Source organism: Lutra lutra, chromosome 9, assembly GCF_902655055.1.
Source record: "Lutra lutra chromosome 9, mLutLut1.2, whole genome shotgun sequence".
Taxonomy (NCBI): domain Eukaryota; kingdom Metazoa; phylum Chordata; class Mammalia; order Carnivora; family Mustelidae; genus Lutra; species Lutra lutra.
The window spans coordinates 116,473,830-116,487,335 of record NC_062286.1 but is presented as its reverse complement, the minus strand read 5'-3'; the positions used below and the strand labels follow the sequence as shown (position 1 = coordinate 116,487,335).

The 13,506-nt window shown below is 53.3% G+C and overlaps 1 protein-coding gene across 3 annotated transcripts in view; it reads right to left on the bottom strand.

Annotated features, from left to right (window-relative positions):
* Window positions 1–5,547: 5,547 nt before the first annotated feature.
* Window positions 5,548–13,506, bottom strand: part of ANGPT4 (angiopoietin 4) — a 42,086-nt gene continuing 34,127 nt past the window's right edge. For 2 of the 3 annotated variants that reach the window (XM_047744899.1, XM_047744900.1), the window contains 3 exons: window positions 12,853–13,019; window positions 8,409–8,539; window positions 5,548–7,599 (listed from right to left, as the gene is read on the bottom strand). In XM_047744899.1, the coding sequence (XP_047600855.1) occupies window positions 7,439–7,599; window positions 8,409–8,539; window positions 12,853–13,019 (459 nt within the window). In that variant the 3' untranslated portion in view covers window positions 5,548–7,438. The remainder of the gene's footprint in view (window positions 7,600–8,408; window positions 8,540–12,852; window positions 13,020–13,506) is intronic. The other variant, XM_047744901.1, reaches the window with a different exon arrangement.

Genomic DNA, 13,506 nt, shown 5'->3' with positions numbered 1-13,506 from the left:
GCAGCATGGAAAAATCACAGCGAGTCATTTTACTTCATTTTCTCGTTTAGAGAACAGGGACAGGGGTGCCTGGCTGGCTCAGTCGGTTAAGCGTCTGACTCTTGGTGTTGGCTCCAGTCATGATCTCAGAGTCCTGAGATCGAGCCCCACATTGCACTCTGTACTCAGTGAGGAATCTGCTTGTCCTTTTCCCTCTGTTCTGCCCCCCTGCCAAATACATAAATAAAATCTTTAAAGAACAGGGACAATTACGTGCTAAGCTGTGAGGACTAAATGAAATATTGCATTTTCTCAATTCTAAATGGTAGCCTCCCTGTCTGGTGGATGCTGTGTCTGAGGAACTTTGGACAGGAAGAGAAAACAGTAGCTTGCCTCTTATCTAGCGTTTAATTCAGTAACTTTTCTTGCTTTATTGAAGTAAAATTGACATGTGATAAACTGCCTGTATTTAAAGTGAATCATTTGAGAAGTTTTAACATATGTGTGCACCTGTGAAGCCACGCCCATGGTCAAGGTAATGAGCCTGTGCATCCCCCATAAATGCTTCCACATGAGTAATTTAGACGAAAGTGTCTTCTCAGAGCAGGAGCTCTGGAAGCTCTCATTTGTCTGAGTTTTTTTTTTTTTTTTAAGATTTATTTATTGGGGTGCCTGGGTGGCTCAGTCATTAAGTGTCTGCCTTTGGCTCAGGTCATGATCCCAGGGCCTTTGCATGTGCTGTCACCTCTGCCTGGAACCCTTTTTTTTTCCCTCTTCACCTAGCTCTTCTACATCCTATAAGGATGCCTTCCCCAGCTCGTTGCTGCCTTTGCTCCAATAGTACCATATGGTTCCCCTCTCACATTCATTGTACTCTAGGTGGTTTGGTTAATTTGTACTGAATTTCTGTCTCTTTCTACCCACCCCAGACTATAAGCACCTGAGGACAAGTGTCGGTCTGTCTTGTTCATGTCCATGTCCCCAGTGCCTAGCACAGCTGCAGGCACGTAGAAGTAAATACTGAATGAAGGAAGGGACCATCTTATTTGAATCTCATGACAACCCTGTGAAGCAAGCAGAGCTGGGCTGCTCACTCCCTTTTTACAGATGAGGAGAGTGGGGTCCAGAGAGAGAAGGGATTGGTCCAGTCTTCTCATTTGTGGACACAGCCAGACCTGGGCAGCTGTGGTCCTGACGCCTCTCCCAGACACCAATGGGCCGGTGGAGGCGGAGGGAAGAGACCTTGGCCAGCCAGGAAGTTTCCAGTCTCCCCAGATTAAAGTGGCCTGTCCCTCCCCTGCCCAGGCCACACGGGGCAGGTCCAGGAGGTCGACAAGGAAGAAAGCTAAGTCCTACTCGGAAAAGATTTGGGGGCAGTGAGCCTGTGGCCATGTGTTCTGAAGCCGGGACAGGGAAATCAGGAAGTCAGAAGCAGGAAGGAAGGTCCTGTCCCTGCCCCAGGGTGGGGGTGGGGTGGACGTCAGGCAGGGACAGCAGGACTTTATTTTCCTGTGTGAGCTTCAAGCACTGGCAGCTTGGCAACTGCTTATGCATTTATTTATTTTCCTTGAACCCTGGTCACTGGGAACACGAGACCCAGGTGAAGCAACCCCTATAGCCGGGGATCTGGGTCCCGACCCACCTCGGTAAATTCTTCCTGTGTGACTTTGGCAAAGTGACTTCACCTCTCTGGGTCTCAGTTTCCCCATTGGGAAAGGGAGAGATGATAACAGTACCTATCCCATAAGGTCATTAAGGGGCTTCCGTGGAGAGTCTAAGGGAAGCTCTTCCTGAGGCGGCTGGTACAGAGAAATAATTGGAGACAATTGGCAGAGCGCTTACTATGTACAGATTCTCTGCTGGGTGCCTGGCAATTTACTAAGCCCTCACGGGGGTTTTGGAGACTCTTAAGTTATCCTTGTAAAGAGCAGAAGTGGACTTGGACCCAGCTCTTGGCAGAGCCAGAGGGCTGAACCGATACATTGTGTTACCCACAGACAGTAGCCACCGCATGCCGGGCCCAGAATTCTGTGCCATGGGGACATGAAAGTCCAGTGGAAATGGACCATCCTCCAGGACAACTGATGGCCGCCTGGCACCCAGAAGGAATTCTTCAGGCCCAAAGCCTCTGAATTCCAGTGTAAGAACAGAGCAGAGGTGGAGCTGGAGAAAGACTCGAGCTGGGCAGTGAAGAGCTCTGATCGCAGGCTGAGCACTGGGTACTGGGGAGCCGCTGAAGGTTTCAGGCAGGGGAAGTGACATGACTGTAGGCCAGGAGGGAGCAAACCTGGAGAGGGAGCCCTTAGGGAGACTGCTGGGATATTCTGAGCCAAAGATGAGTCTGGAGTAAAGAGGGTAAGTGCTGGAGGGGAAGCTGTGCTGGACGGCCTGTTTCCCTTCCTGCCAGGTATGAAATGGCAACTTTGGCTGCAGCTGCCCTGGCTGGAGAGGGAAGCTCAGGTTGAGGATGGCAGAGCTGCCCACCAGCCATGGACTGCTTAGCTCCAGACTTTACAGAGAAGAAAAATACTTAACCTGCTGAGTTTTGGGGTCCTCTTGCTACAGCAGCTTAGCTTAGACCCTAAGTCACTGTGCAAGTATAGGCAAGGCACTGTATTTCTCTGAGCCTCTGTTTCCACATCTGTAAAATGGTGTAATACTAGAGCCCATTAGGATTCAGAGGTGGTGCATGTAAACTAGCACAGAGGAGGCAGACAGTGCCTCATGTTCCCACCCAAGCCCCCCAGTTGACCACGTGGAGGAGGCACTCCCAACCTCCCATTCAGTGCAAGGGTAAGTCCCTTACTTTCTTTTCCTCCTTCTGACTCCCCCACTGGCACCCAGCATGGGGCAGTGCACACAATAAGCCCTTTGACTCAGTTTTATACAATAACAGGATCTGGATGACTTTCAGACGGAGGTGCTCCCTCTCCTGTATTTTACAGAGAAACTGAGGTTTAGTGAGGGGCAGGAACTTGCTTCCAGTCCATAATGACTCAGGCAGAGTGGTGACCAGATTCAGTCCCTGGCAGGCGTTGGAATGGGGAGTGATCTCTGATATGTAGATGCTGGGCAGGCACACTGTCCCACCCCTTCCCCCTTGCTCACTGTGACTGCAGTCACACTGGCCCCCTTGTAGTTCCCCGTGATCACCTCAGGGCCTTTGCACCTGCTGTTCCTCCTAGTGAACCCACCCTTCCCTGGCTTCCTCACTATATAGTCCTCCAGTTAGGTACTACCTCTTCAGAAAGGACTTCCCCTGATCACCTGACATTGGACCTTCTGTAATCGGTCTCTACTTCCTGTTTGTTCTCTTTATTTGCAATATATTGTCAATTTAGTTTTACAAATTAAAGAAAAAATTGGATTGGGCCAGCCTCTCTCTCTAGCCTGTTAAGTTCTGTGAGTACAGGACTATCTTGTTGGTTCTGTCCCCATCACTTAGCTTGGCCTTGACCCAGACAGATCCTCAGCATATGTGAACGAATGCATGCATGCATGAATGACTGCACGAGACAATGTTCCAGGCCTGGATGTCCACCATCACCTGGAATCCACATGATTTCCCTGTGAACCAGCCCTCAGGCTCCCCAGTGTGCAGACAGGGAAAGGAAGGCTCTGAGTGTCCTCACGGGGCAGCGCAGGAATGTGTCGGGTGTTAAAGGCCATTGGACTTCCCTGAACTCAGGACACACGGGAACCTCTGTTGTGCAACCTCACGTTCATCTAACACAGGAAAGTAACACATTTATGCTGGGTGTGGCCTGGACCAGCCTCCACTCTCTGAAGCGCTGCCCTTCGGAAAATGCTGCTGCTGCTGCTGCTGCTGTTGCTAAGGCAATGTTGTTAGTTTTCAGAAGCATCTTTAAATGGAAGCCGTGAAGGCTTGCATGGACATCAAGGTGGAGGGAAATCTCGAAAATGGACTCAAATCCCCCCAGCCAGCACGACAGACCATCCTGATGCTGGCTGTTCCCCTACTCCCTGCAAAGGGCCACCTTTGACCTTGGCCACAGCTCTGGAGTGTGCACAGTGACTCTCTCCCTCAGTGTGGAAGCTGCTTTTGCTGGGGACATGCAGAGACCTTAGGAACAATGTGATCGAGTGCCAGTGGTAAAGGCAGACTGGTCTTGGAGAGCTTTCCAGAAATTTCCTTCAGTCCTTGAGATAAGGAGAGGGGGCCCTACTCCAGAACTTTTGTGGTTGGTGCCAAGATGTCCCAGAGAGGCCTGGACAAGCAAGGCAGCTCATAGATACAAGTGCACTGGAGGTGGTGATTGGCTGTGCCACCTTGGCTGAAAGCCTTTCCCTCTATGAGCTCTAATTTCTTCATCACTACAATGGGGAGACTGCTGGGCTGGTATAGGGAGAGGTGAAAAGGATTCTGCATAGGAACCTGCAGAGTCATGTATCCCAGAAGCCAGGTCCTACATGTAGGGGCCCAGAGGAGATCCAGCCAGGGCCAAGGCCACACCAGCCATGCCCCCACAGGGACATTGTGCCGCCCGGAGTTCTTCCACTGGTCTTGTCTGCAGCCGCTGTGGGTCAGCATCACTGTCAGGGGCTTACAGAGGTCAGGAGCTGCTCTGTCCTAATTGCACAGATGGGAAACATAGGCTCAGAGGGGGAGAGGGACTCCGTTTCAGGGACACAGCCAGGACAGCGAACCAGGGTCTGACATCCCTAGATAGGCCACAGCTGTGTCCTTGATAGTTTGGGGCAACCCTGGGATGAGCTGAAGCTTGGGGGTGAGGAGGATGGGAGAGGGTGCAAAGATGGAGAGAAGGGAAATGGGAGTCAGAGAGATGGAAGGAGGAAAGAGATGGAGAGAAGGGAAATGGGAGTCAGAGAGATGGAAGGAGGAAAAGTGATTGTCAGCCTGGAAATAGTGCCTGCGAACTGCTAGTCCATGTGACTTGGGTGGGATTGACCCCAGCCCTGTTCCAGGCATGATCAGGTGGCCCATGTCTGGTCAATCAGATGCCCAGTGATAAATGCAGAGATGGGCACAGGAGGACCAGTCCCAGCTGGAGAAAATCATGCCTTTGCCAGAATCACTGGGACAGGGGCACTCTCTGCCTTAGGGATGCTCACCTGGGAGGATGTGAGCCTAGGGCTGCTGGAGCCACCTGTCAGGAGAAAACCTGATTGAGAGTAAAGTCAACATGGTGGATGCAGGGCTGAGAGGTGAAGACAGGTATGAGTTGAGCCCCTGGATCTAACCGTGCCTGAACCCACCCCTGGACTTCCTGGTATGTGAGTCAATCCATTCCTTAGGACCAGTTCCTTTCTATCTCCTGTGCTGGAGAGTCCTGGCATGGAGGAGGAAGGGAGGTAAGAAGGAAGGATGAATATTTAACAACAGGCATCTGAGGATAACCCAAATCAGCTTCTCAGCCTTTTGTAGAAAATGAGCACAGACCAGGATTTGGGACTCAGCCCACCCAGAGGGGTCTGTCTCTGGGGCTCCCAGCTCTGTCTTCACCTCCTCTCCAGCACACACCTGGCCCATACACTCCACAGTGCAAACATAAATGCCACGTATTCAAAAACAAATGCTCACCTTACTTGGGTTTGGAAGAAGGGGGGCATGCACTTAGGGGTGAATTTCCTCACCCTACTTTCCTCTTTGGGCACTTAATTTTATTAGGCACCTGCTCGTGCCGAGCCCTGTTACAAAGCTGACATACGAAGTTTCATTGCCTCCTGCCACGGCCCAGCCAGGAGGGAGCGTCATTTCCATTTCACAGACAAGGCAACTGAGGCCTTGAGAGGCTGAGCCACGGGCCTCAAGTCCAGGAGCTGGAACAGGTCTGTCCAATTCCAGAGCCCCACCCACAGCACGACCGGGCACACAGTAGACGCTAAATAAAAGCCTGGCTAGCAAATGGTGTGCGAGGCCACGTGGGCCTTCTGGGCAGCACTCTGCCCCTTGGTACTTTCCCCCTCATGCCCGCAAGGCCACCATTGGCAACCACCTCTTTGTTTTTTTCAAAGAGATCAGCGTTAATCTGTGCTGCTGGCTTTGCTTGGGGGACTGTCTGAGGTGAGACTCAAGGACAGGTGGGAAAAGGTGGCCCATTTCCATCACTCCAGCCTTATCCAGGAGAAACCCTCCCGAAGACAGAGGTGTACCCTAGTGGGAGAGCAGGATGGTCTCAGCTGGTCTAGGTGTTGGCTGAAGATGGCAGGGCAGTGCTGGTCTCATCAGGTCTGAGGAGGGTGACCGTGATGGGAGTGGGTGGCAGAGTGGCTGTGGCCCTTCTCTGACCCTGTCCTCTGATGGAAGCTCATGGAGAGCCCCTGGTCTTCCAGACCCAGGCCAAGGCCGGCTCTGCCCCCCACTCCCACCTCCCTCGAACCCCCAGCTGTAGCATCACTGTTGGATCAGGTGGGAGGAGAGGGCTAGTGTCCTGGCTTGGAGGCTGGAAGGTTCTGGACCTGAAGACTGGCGTCCTGCCCAAGGCAGAGTGGATAGTCCCTAACAGTTCCTGAACGTGAGCTGAGGTGAGCTAGGATCACAGGGAGTGCTGAGAGGGTAGCCTCCAGGCAGAGATCTGGCTTCTTAGGGCCAGAAGGAACCTAGCAGGACCCCAGCCCAAAGCACAGACTGGAAACTTAGTTCTAGACCCTTCTTCAGGGGTGGCATGTGTCTTCTTTAAAACAAAGCTTCTTCCAGTTGTTTTTAGAGGCTGTTTGAGATCGTCACTGTGTCTCTTGTAGTTAGAAAGGGTGAGTGCAGATGGGGGTGGGGAGAAGGGGCTCCTTCTGGTCACACTTGACCAACTTTTTCCAAGGGCATCTTAGATGTTCTGGGATAAAGAGGACCTATTTTCAAATAAGGACACTTAGAGAAAGCTGCCCACTTTAAACAAAGGCATATGACCTCTCTAAAGTCTCTGACAAGTCCTGCAGCTAAGAATGCCTGTTCATATTGATTTAACCGGGTGTTTCCCTCCCTCACTTGAACATAGGTACTTTTTGAGGGGAGCCTGAGTTACTCTCTCCAGAACATATTCTAGGACATGCTGGGGGTAAAGCAATCCTTGTTAGATCTTCTGACGCCTCCAAGAAACCAGGTCAGAGCTCCAGATACTGGGGCCTTGGAGGAGTGGCCTGTTAGTCATGTATTTCTTCGAACACCTAAAAGAATTCTGTTTTCAGCTCATTCAGTGTGTTGTGACCCTCAAGCTGGCAGGAGACCCGTGTAGGAGACAGAAAGGAAGAGGACAGAGGGGCACTATAGAGGCAGGATCTCCCCATGACCCACCATTCTCAACTGGAGGGGAACAGGGAGGCAGTGGACCCTCTGACTTTGGGCAAGGAGGGCTGGGCTCAGGGGACCCAGGGGACCCAGGACAACGCCCAGTACTCTGTCCCATGTTTGAAGTCCAGCTTTTCCAGGAGATGCCCAGTCCCGGCTCTTCCTCTGGGTCCAACCTCCAGGCGCATCTGCTCCTCAGATGCTCACGGGACGCAGCATCATGCGAGTGGCCCGCAGCGAGTAGCTGGGGCCCTGGAAGTAGTGCCAGCGGATGCCGTTGAGCTTGCGCACGTGGTGGCGAGCTGGGTAGTAGATGCCGTTGAGATTCGAGAGGCCGCAGGCATCAAACCACCATCCTGGGGGAGGGAGAGGGACGTGCTTGGGGAGGTGGGGGCCCAGCCAGTGGGTAGAGGGCAGTCCCCCACTCCAGGGACTCATCAGGGCTGCTGCCTCCTCTGGGAAGCCAGCTCTCAGGGGATGGGGCCGAGTGTCAAGGGCAGACCCTCTGCTCAGCCTGCAGCCACCGGAGGCAGCACCTCAATAGCCCCCAGCTTGTGACAAGTATCTCTTTGGGGCTCCGTCTGATGTCTCTGTCTCTCTCTTTGGTCTGTGTTTCCTTGCCTTTCCTGGTCTGTCTCTCACATACCGTGTCCATCTGTCTTTCTCTATCTCCCCCTCTGGACTTCTATCCCCACAGAGCTCTCTGTGTCCACTGCTCCATGTCTCTATGTCCTGCTGTTCCTCTCTCTGACCTCTGTCCTTCCCAAGGAACACCGCTGGAACCAGGGTTGGTGGAGAGCTGCCCCTTGTTCCCCTGCCCAGGTCTCCCCACCCTGGTCCCGCTCGGCCTGGGGAGCAGATTCTCTGGCTTGGGGCTGGGACTGATTCAGGCATCGCACCCCACCCTCAGTGTTCCCTTAGCCCAGTCTAAGAGGAATATCCGTGGTGCCTGTGTTAGAATGAGGGGAAACCCTAAGGGAACCTCAAGGACTTGGTAGGGGAAGGGATGGAGGAGTGTGGCCAGGCCAGCATGCAGGTGGGTGAGACCCCACCTGCACACTTTTCCCGACAACACCTGGCCACCCAGGACCTGGATGGGGAGGTAATAGGGGTGTCCCGCCAGGTGAGCCTGGGGACACATGGGGCTTCAGCCCCCCGCACCCACCTCCAGATAGCATCTGGGCACACTTGCAGAGGCAGTTGTCATTGTCTGCGTCACGGGTGCTGAAGTTGGTACCCTGCAGGACCAGGCTGCTCTGGCGCCCTGCTGACCCGCTGTACCCGCTCAGAGAAAGCCTGGAGGCCACCCGGAGGTGGTGATGGGAGATGGGTCTAGAGTTAGATCAGGACTGGTTAAAGAAGGTCTCCCCCAACCCAAGAGGCTTTGCTGAGACTGGGGCTCCCCCTCCAGTTGTTCTGGGAGGGGGAGCCCCAGTCTAGGCTGCTTGGGCTGTCCGGGCCCCTGGGTTGCCCTCCCTGCCTGCTGCCTCCCAGGGACACAGCACCCGCTGTGTGCCAGGCCTCCCCCATCTCACTGAACCTGAGTCTTGGACAGGAGTGAAAAGGATCAAAATAATAATACTAATAATGAGAACAATGACCAACATTTTTTTGAACACCTTCCATGTGCTAGGCATTCTGTGGCTTAGCTCCTGCTCCTGGCATCCTCACAACACCCTCTTATTTCCATCTTACAGATGAAGAAACAGAGATCCAAGAACCAAGGGAGACTGCCCTAGACCTCGGAATGAAAGACAGTGAGAGCCAGGTCCCAGCCTAGGGTGGTCTGTCTGGAGAGCTGTGTGCATTTTGCTCCCCAGCTGACCACCCTGCGACCCCAGCCTGCCACCTCCAGGAAGCCTTCCCTGACCACACCAGCCCACATGGATCTGCAGCACCCCCAGCCCTGTGACTTGCACATCTGCAGCCAGCTGGGGGTTTCTCTTTCTCTGCCAGGCTATGAGACCCTGGTGGGCACGGCCAAGGCTGTGTGGCAATTACAACCATGAACTCTGGGGATAGAACGCCTGGATTCGAATCCCAGCTCTGCCCCTCGCCAATGGTATGACCGTGGGCAGATGGTGTTGCCTGTCAGCTTCAGTTTCTCCTTCTGTGAAATGGTAACGATAGTCCTGTTACCCGTGACGACTTCATCGCATTATTGAGATCCAAGGCCCCCGGGGTTGAGGAGGGCAGAGCTGCACATTAGTGCTTGTTAGCCATTGTCCCTGTGGTCCCACTCGGGACACACAGCCACCGTGGGCTCTTGTTCAGCCTGATGGGAGAGGGTATTGGGTGCTTGCAGCCCTGGGGGTTGAGGGTCCTAAGGGTGGAGAAAAATGGACACCAGATGCAGCCAGAGCAGCTCAGGGCAGCTCTGGTTCCCTCAGGGCAGGGCATGGGAGATGCCACTGGTGGGATCAAGAGGGAACGTTGGACCTGGGCATGAGGACTACCTCAGTCCCTGCACCTCCCACTGTGGGCTCTGCCTGTCTGTAGTGACGCAGTGGCATGGCCATTAGGGTCCAGGTGCCCCAACTGGGAAACCCTAACTGTGCCCTTAAACATGTAGCCCGGGACTTATGGGATTGGTGTCGCAACCTCCCTGTAAAGGGGCCCATCTGGCCAGGAGCTCCCATGGGTGGGGATGGCAGGTTGGCCTGGCTTCTCTCCGTGGCCATTAGAGGCTCCCCTTGATGTTTCAGTGATGTCAGTTCAAGGTCAGTCTTGGAGCTCAGGCTGAGGTTTAGGGGTCCCTTTCAGTCTGAGGTGCATGGAATCACGGCTGGACAAAGCCAATGGTCTCACGAGATCATTCCAGCAGCACTGGCCTCCCTAAATGTCTCCCAAGTCCTCAGCTTGGGCTCTGCCTCTCTTCCCTTCTCCTGTGGGAACTAGCATGGGGAATCTTGTGACCTTTGGAAAATTCTCAAGTCGGGGACCAGGAAGCCCCACGTGACCCATCGTTCAGAGGCACTTTGAACATGTTCATAGCTCAAGCCCAGGGACCTCAAATACACAAGTCTCTGGGTATTCCCAAGTTATTAGACACACAAGTTATGTTTCCACGTGTCTGTGGATCTGTGGGTGGGGTCTGTGTGTCTACTGGTGTGAGCATTTGGGTACAGTTCTTCATGCCTTCACGTGTGTGTGTGCTTGTGTGTGTGTGTGTGTGTGTGTTTGACGTTTGTGCAGCAAGAGCTATGGTGGGTCCCGGTGTGTGCCCTGGAATCAGTCTCTATGTCTGATGGTGTGTATGTCTGTTCGTGTAGCTGTGCACTTATAGCCCGGGCAGTCTGTAGGCCCAGTGCCCCCTCCCATCACCCTCCACATGGGCATGTATGTCTCTGCACGCCCCTGGGTACCTCTGTGTGGGTTTCTGTGTGGATCCTGCCTTTGTAAGCAAATCTGGCTGTGTGGGCACCTCTGGGGGGCACACACCTGGCATCTGTGTGTGCGTGCCTGTCCGTGCCTCTTCTCCCTTGCTCTGTGGGCCACTTCCTCTTGCAGGCTAATGCTTGTGCTTCAGCCAGGCTCCAGAAGGCCCCCATTATTGTGTCTGATACCTAGAGGCGCCCCTCCTGTCCCTGACCCCCAGGCCCCAGGGCTGACTCGGCTTCCCTGCGGGGGATGCTCCCCATCTCACCAGCCAGCTGACTATGGTGGGGGCATGGAGGCCGGCCTCTGTTCTGTCGCCGTCTCCTTGGCTCTTCTCTGGCAGTTTCCAGGTTTGTGTCTTCTAGGATCTCTACCCCCCACCCCCGCCCCGGCTCCCAAGCTTTTCCTGAATGAGTGGGGATTATTCCTTATGATCTTGATAAAGACTTGCTCAGGTTTGGGGTATCTGTCACCAGTTGGATGTAACTTATCCCCTCTGCCTGGGATGCCCTTCCTAGTCTCTCTCTGTCTGGAAGATACCTACCATTTATAGGCCTTTCCTCCTCCCGGGAGTCCTCCCTGTTTGCATGAGCATCTCTGTGCCCCTGCACTATCCCCATAGGCAGCTATTGTCTTCCTGGGAGTGTGGGACTGCCTGTGGACCTGCTCACCCCCAGACACACAGGACACACTGGACTGTGAACCAGGCACTGGGGATAAGAACAGCAGTGAACTCACACAGAGCAGGCCTGCTGAGTGTGTTAAGGCTGCCTCGGGGACAGCAATTACAACATTATTTGCTGAGCACTTACTAAGTGCCAGGCACTGTGTTAATGCTCTATGGGCAGTATCTCATTTGAGCTTCATAACATGTTGAAAGAAGCAGATGTATGCAGGGCACCCATTTTACAGATAAGAAGGTGGAGGTAGTCCTTTATGGTTGCTCAGGGAGGTCACTAAGGTTGCTCAGGAGTCAGAACTTAAGCCTTGGCTTTGGTGGCTTAAAGGGGAGTCAGCAGTGTGTTGTGGTGACTCACTGGTCACCTTGAGGAGTAGAGGAGCATCCAGCTTTGCCCTGCCTAGCCCGAACCCAGGGCATGGTCCATTCAGCTCTGAAGCTTGCAGTTTAAGGAGGACTATTATCAGAGTGGGGTGGGTCCCCATAAAAAAGATGTCAGGACAGCATTGCTGGAGGACCCAGGAGCATTTAAAAAGACCAGAGAAGTGCAGGGCACTCATTGAAAAGCTCCTCAAGTTGGAATTAGACATAATGTAGGAGGACAGAGAGCCTCCAGAGATTACTTTGGAGGAAGTGACCTTCCTGTCAGTGGAGGGATTCCTGGCTGGCTGATGACTATGGCTGTGGAGGAGATTCTAGCATTATGGGAAGACCGAGATGATACCGTGAGGTCCTTTGCAGACCCGTGAGTGTGAGTCTATGATTTCAATCCTGTCCTGTTCAAAGAGAACTTTGAGTTTCTCAGAGAGGCAACATCACGTAGTGGAAACACCCCGAGTTTTGGTAGCAGTGAGATCTGAGTTCAAGTCCAAGCTCTACCTAACTTGTAACTTTGGGCAGGGGACTTAAGCTCTGTGCCTGCTCCCACATCCCTAGAGCAGGTACAGTAATGCTTACCTCAGAGTATTGTAGGAAGACTAAATGGAATAATATGCTTTGGGAACACAGTAGGTGCTCAATAAATGCTCTTTTCTTTTCCTAAACAGAGCTAAGAACCAAGCCAAGGGAGGTGTGGGAGACCTTGCTGATTTTACATTATACTTCTATTTAAGCCCATCCTGCAGTTAACAAGCAGAGGTACAGAGAAGCCAGAACGTTGACTTGCCCAAGTTCACAAACTGAGTTGAAACAGAGCCAGAATGAGCTCAGGTCCCCTGATTCCCTGCCCAGGGACCTTTCCACCTCACCCCCACAGCATGGATAGCCTGGACTCCCTGCTCTGGGCCTCAGTAATAGGGCTGACTCGGGATGACTGACCTTAGAAGGCCCTTTCCTGCTCCTAGGCCGGCAACGTCAGCGACATGCTCTCCACCCTGCCCAGTGGCTAGGACGTGCTGAGTGTTAACCAGCCGCCTCCAGAACCCGTGACGTGTGCCCAAATGGGGGACAGATGGTAGGAACAGGAGACGCCCAGGGACTGACCCATAGTGCAGACTCTACAGCCACTAACCCAGGACCCTGGCCCGCCCACCAGCCTGGGCCCCAAGCCCACCTGTACAGCTGCCCCTCGCTGCCCAGCTGGAAATGCTCATACTGGGCGTAGGCCTCGTTGCCCTCCCAGTCTTGCAGCTCCACACGCAGAGAGTAGGCTGTCCTGCTGGTGAGCTGGTGCACCACCTCATTGCCCAGCCAGTGCTCCCCCGCCAGGTCACCGAAGCCCTGTGGAGAGGGAAGGGTAGGGGTGGGTTTCATGCTGTGATGGGAGGCTGCCCCACTGGCTAAGGAGCTGGGCTGGGCCAGGTTCCAGGGCCACTTAATCCAAAACCACTTTGCCTGATGATCAAGTCCATAAAGTACAGTGTGGGCAGGCCTAGGGATGGGAGTTTCCCACCTCCTGGAGCAAAAAGACTAAGATTTTTGTAAATGTAAATTTCTGTTCAAAATAATTGAAATCACATTTCTACAGAGTTTGAGAACAAACAAAATGAATCTGTGGTGATAGAAGTCAGAATAGCTTCTTGACCGGGACACACGGAGGCAGAGGGGAGCACAGGGAGGGCTTCCGTGGTGCCAGGAGTGTTGTATACCTAAATTTGAATGGTGGTCACATGGGTGAATACGTATGTAAAAATCCACTAAATATCTTACACCTAAGATCTGTGCTTTTAGCGGCAAAAAATTAAAGATTTTACTCAGCTGCATACAT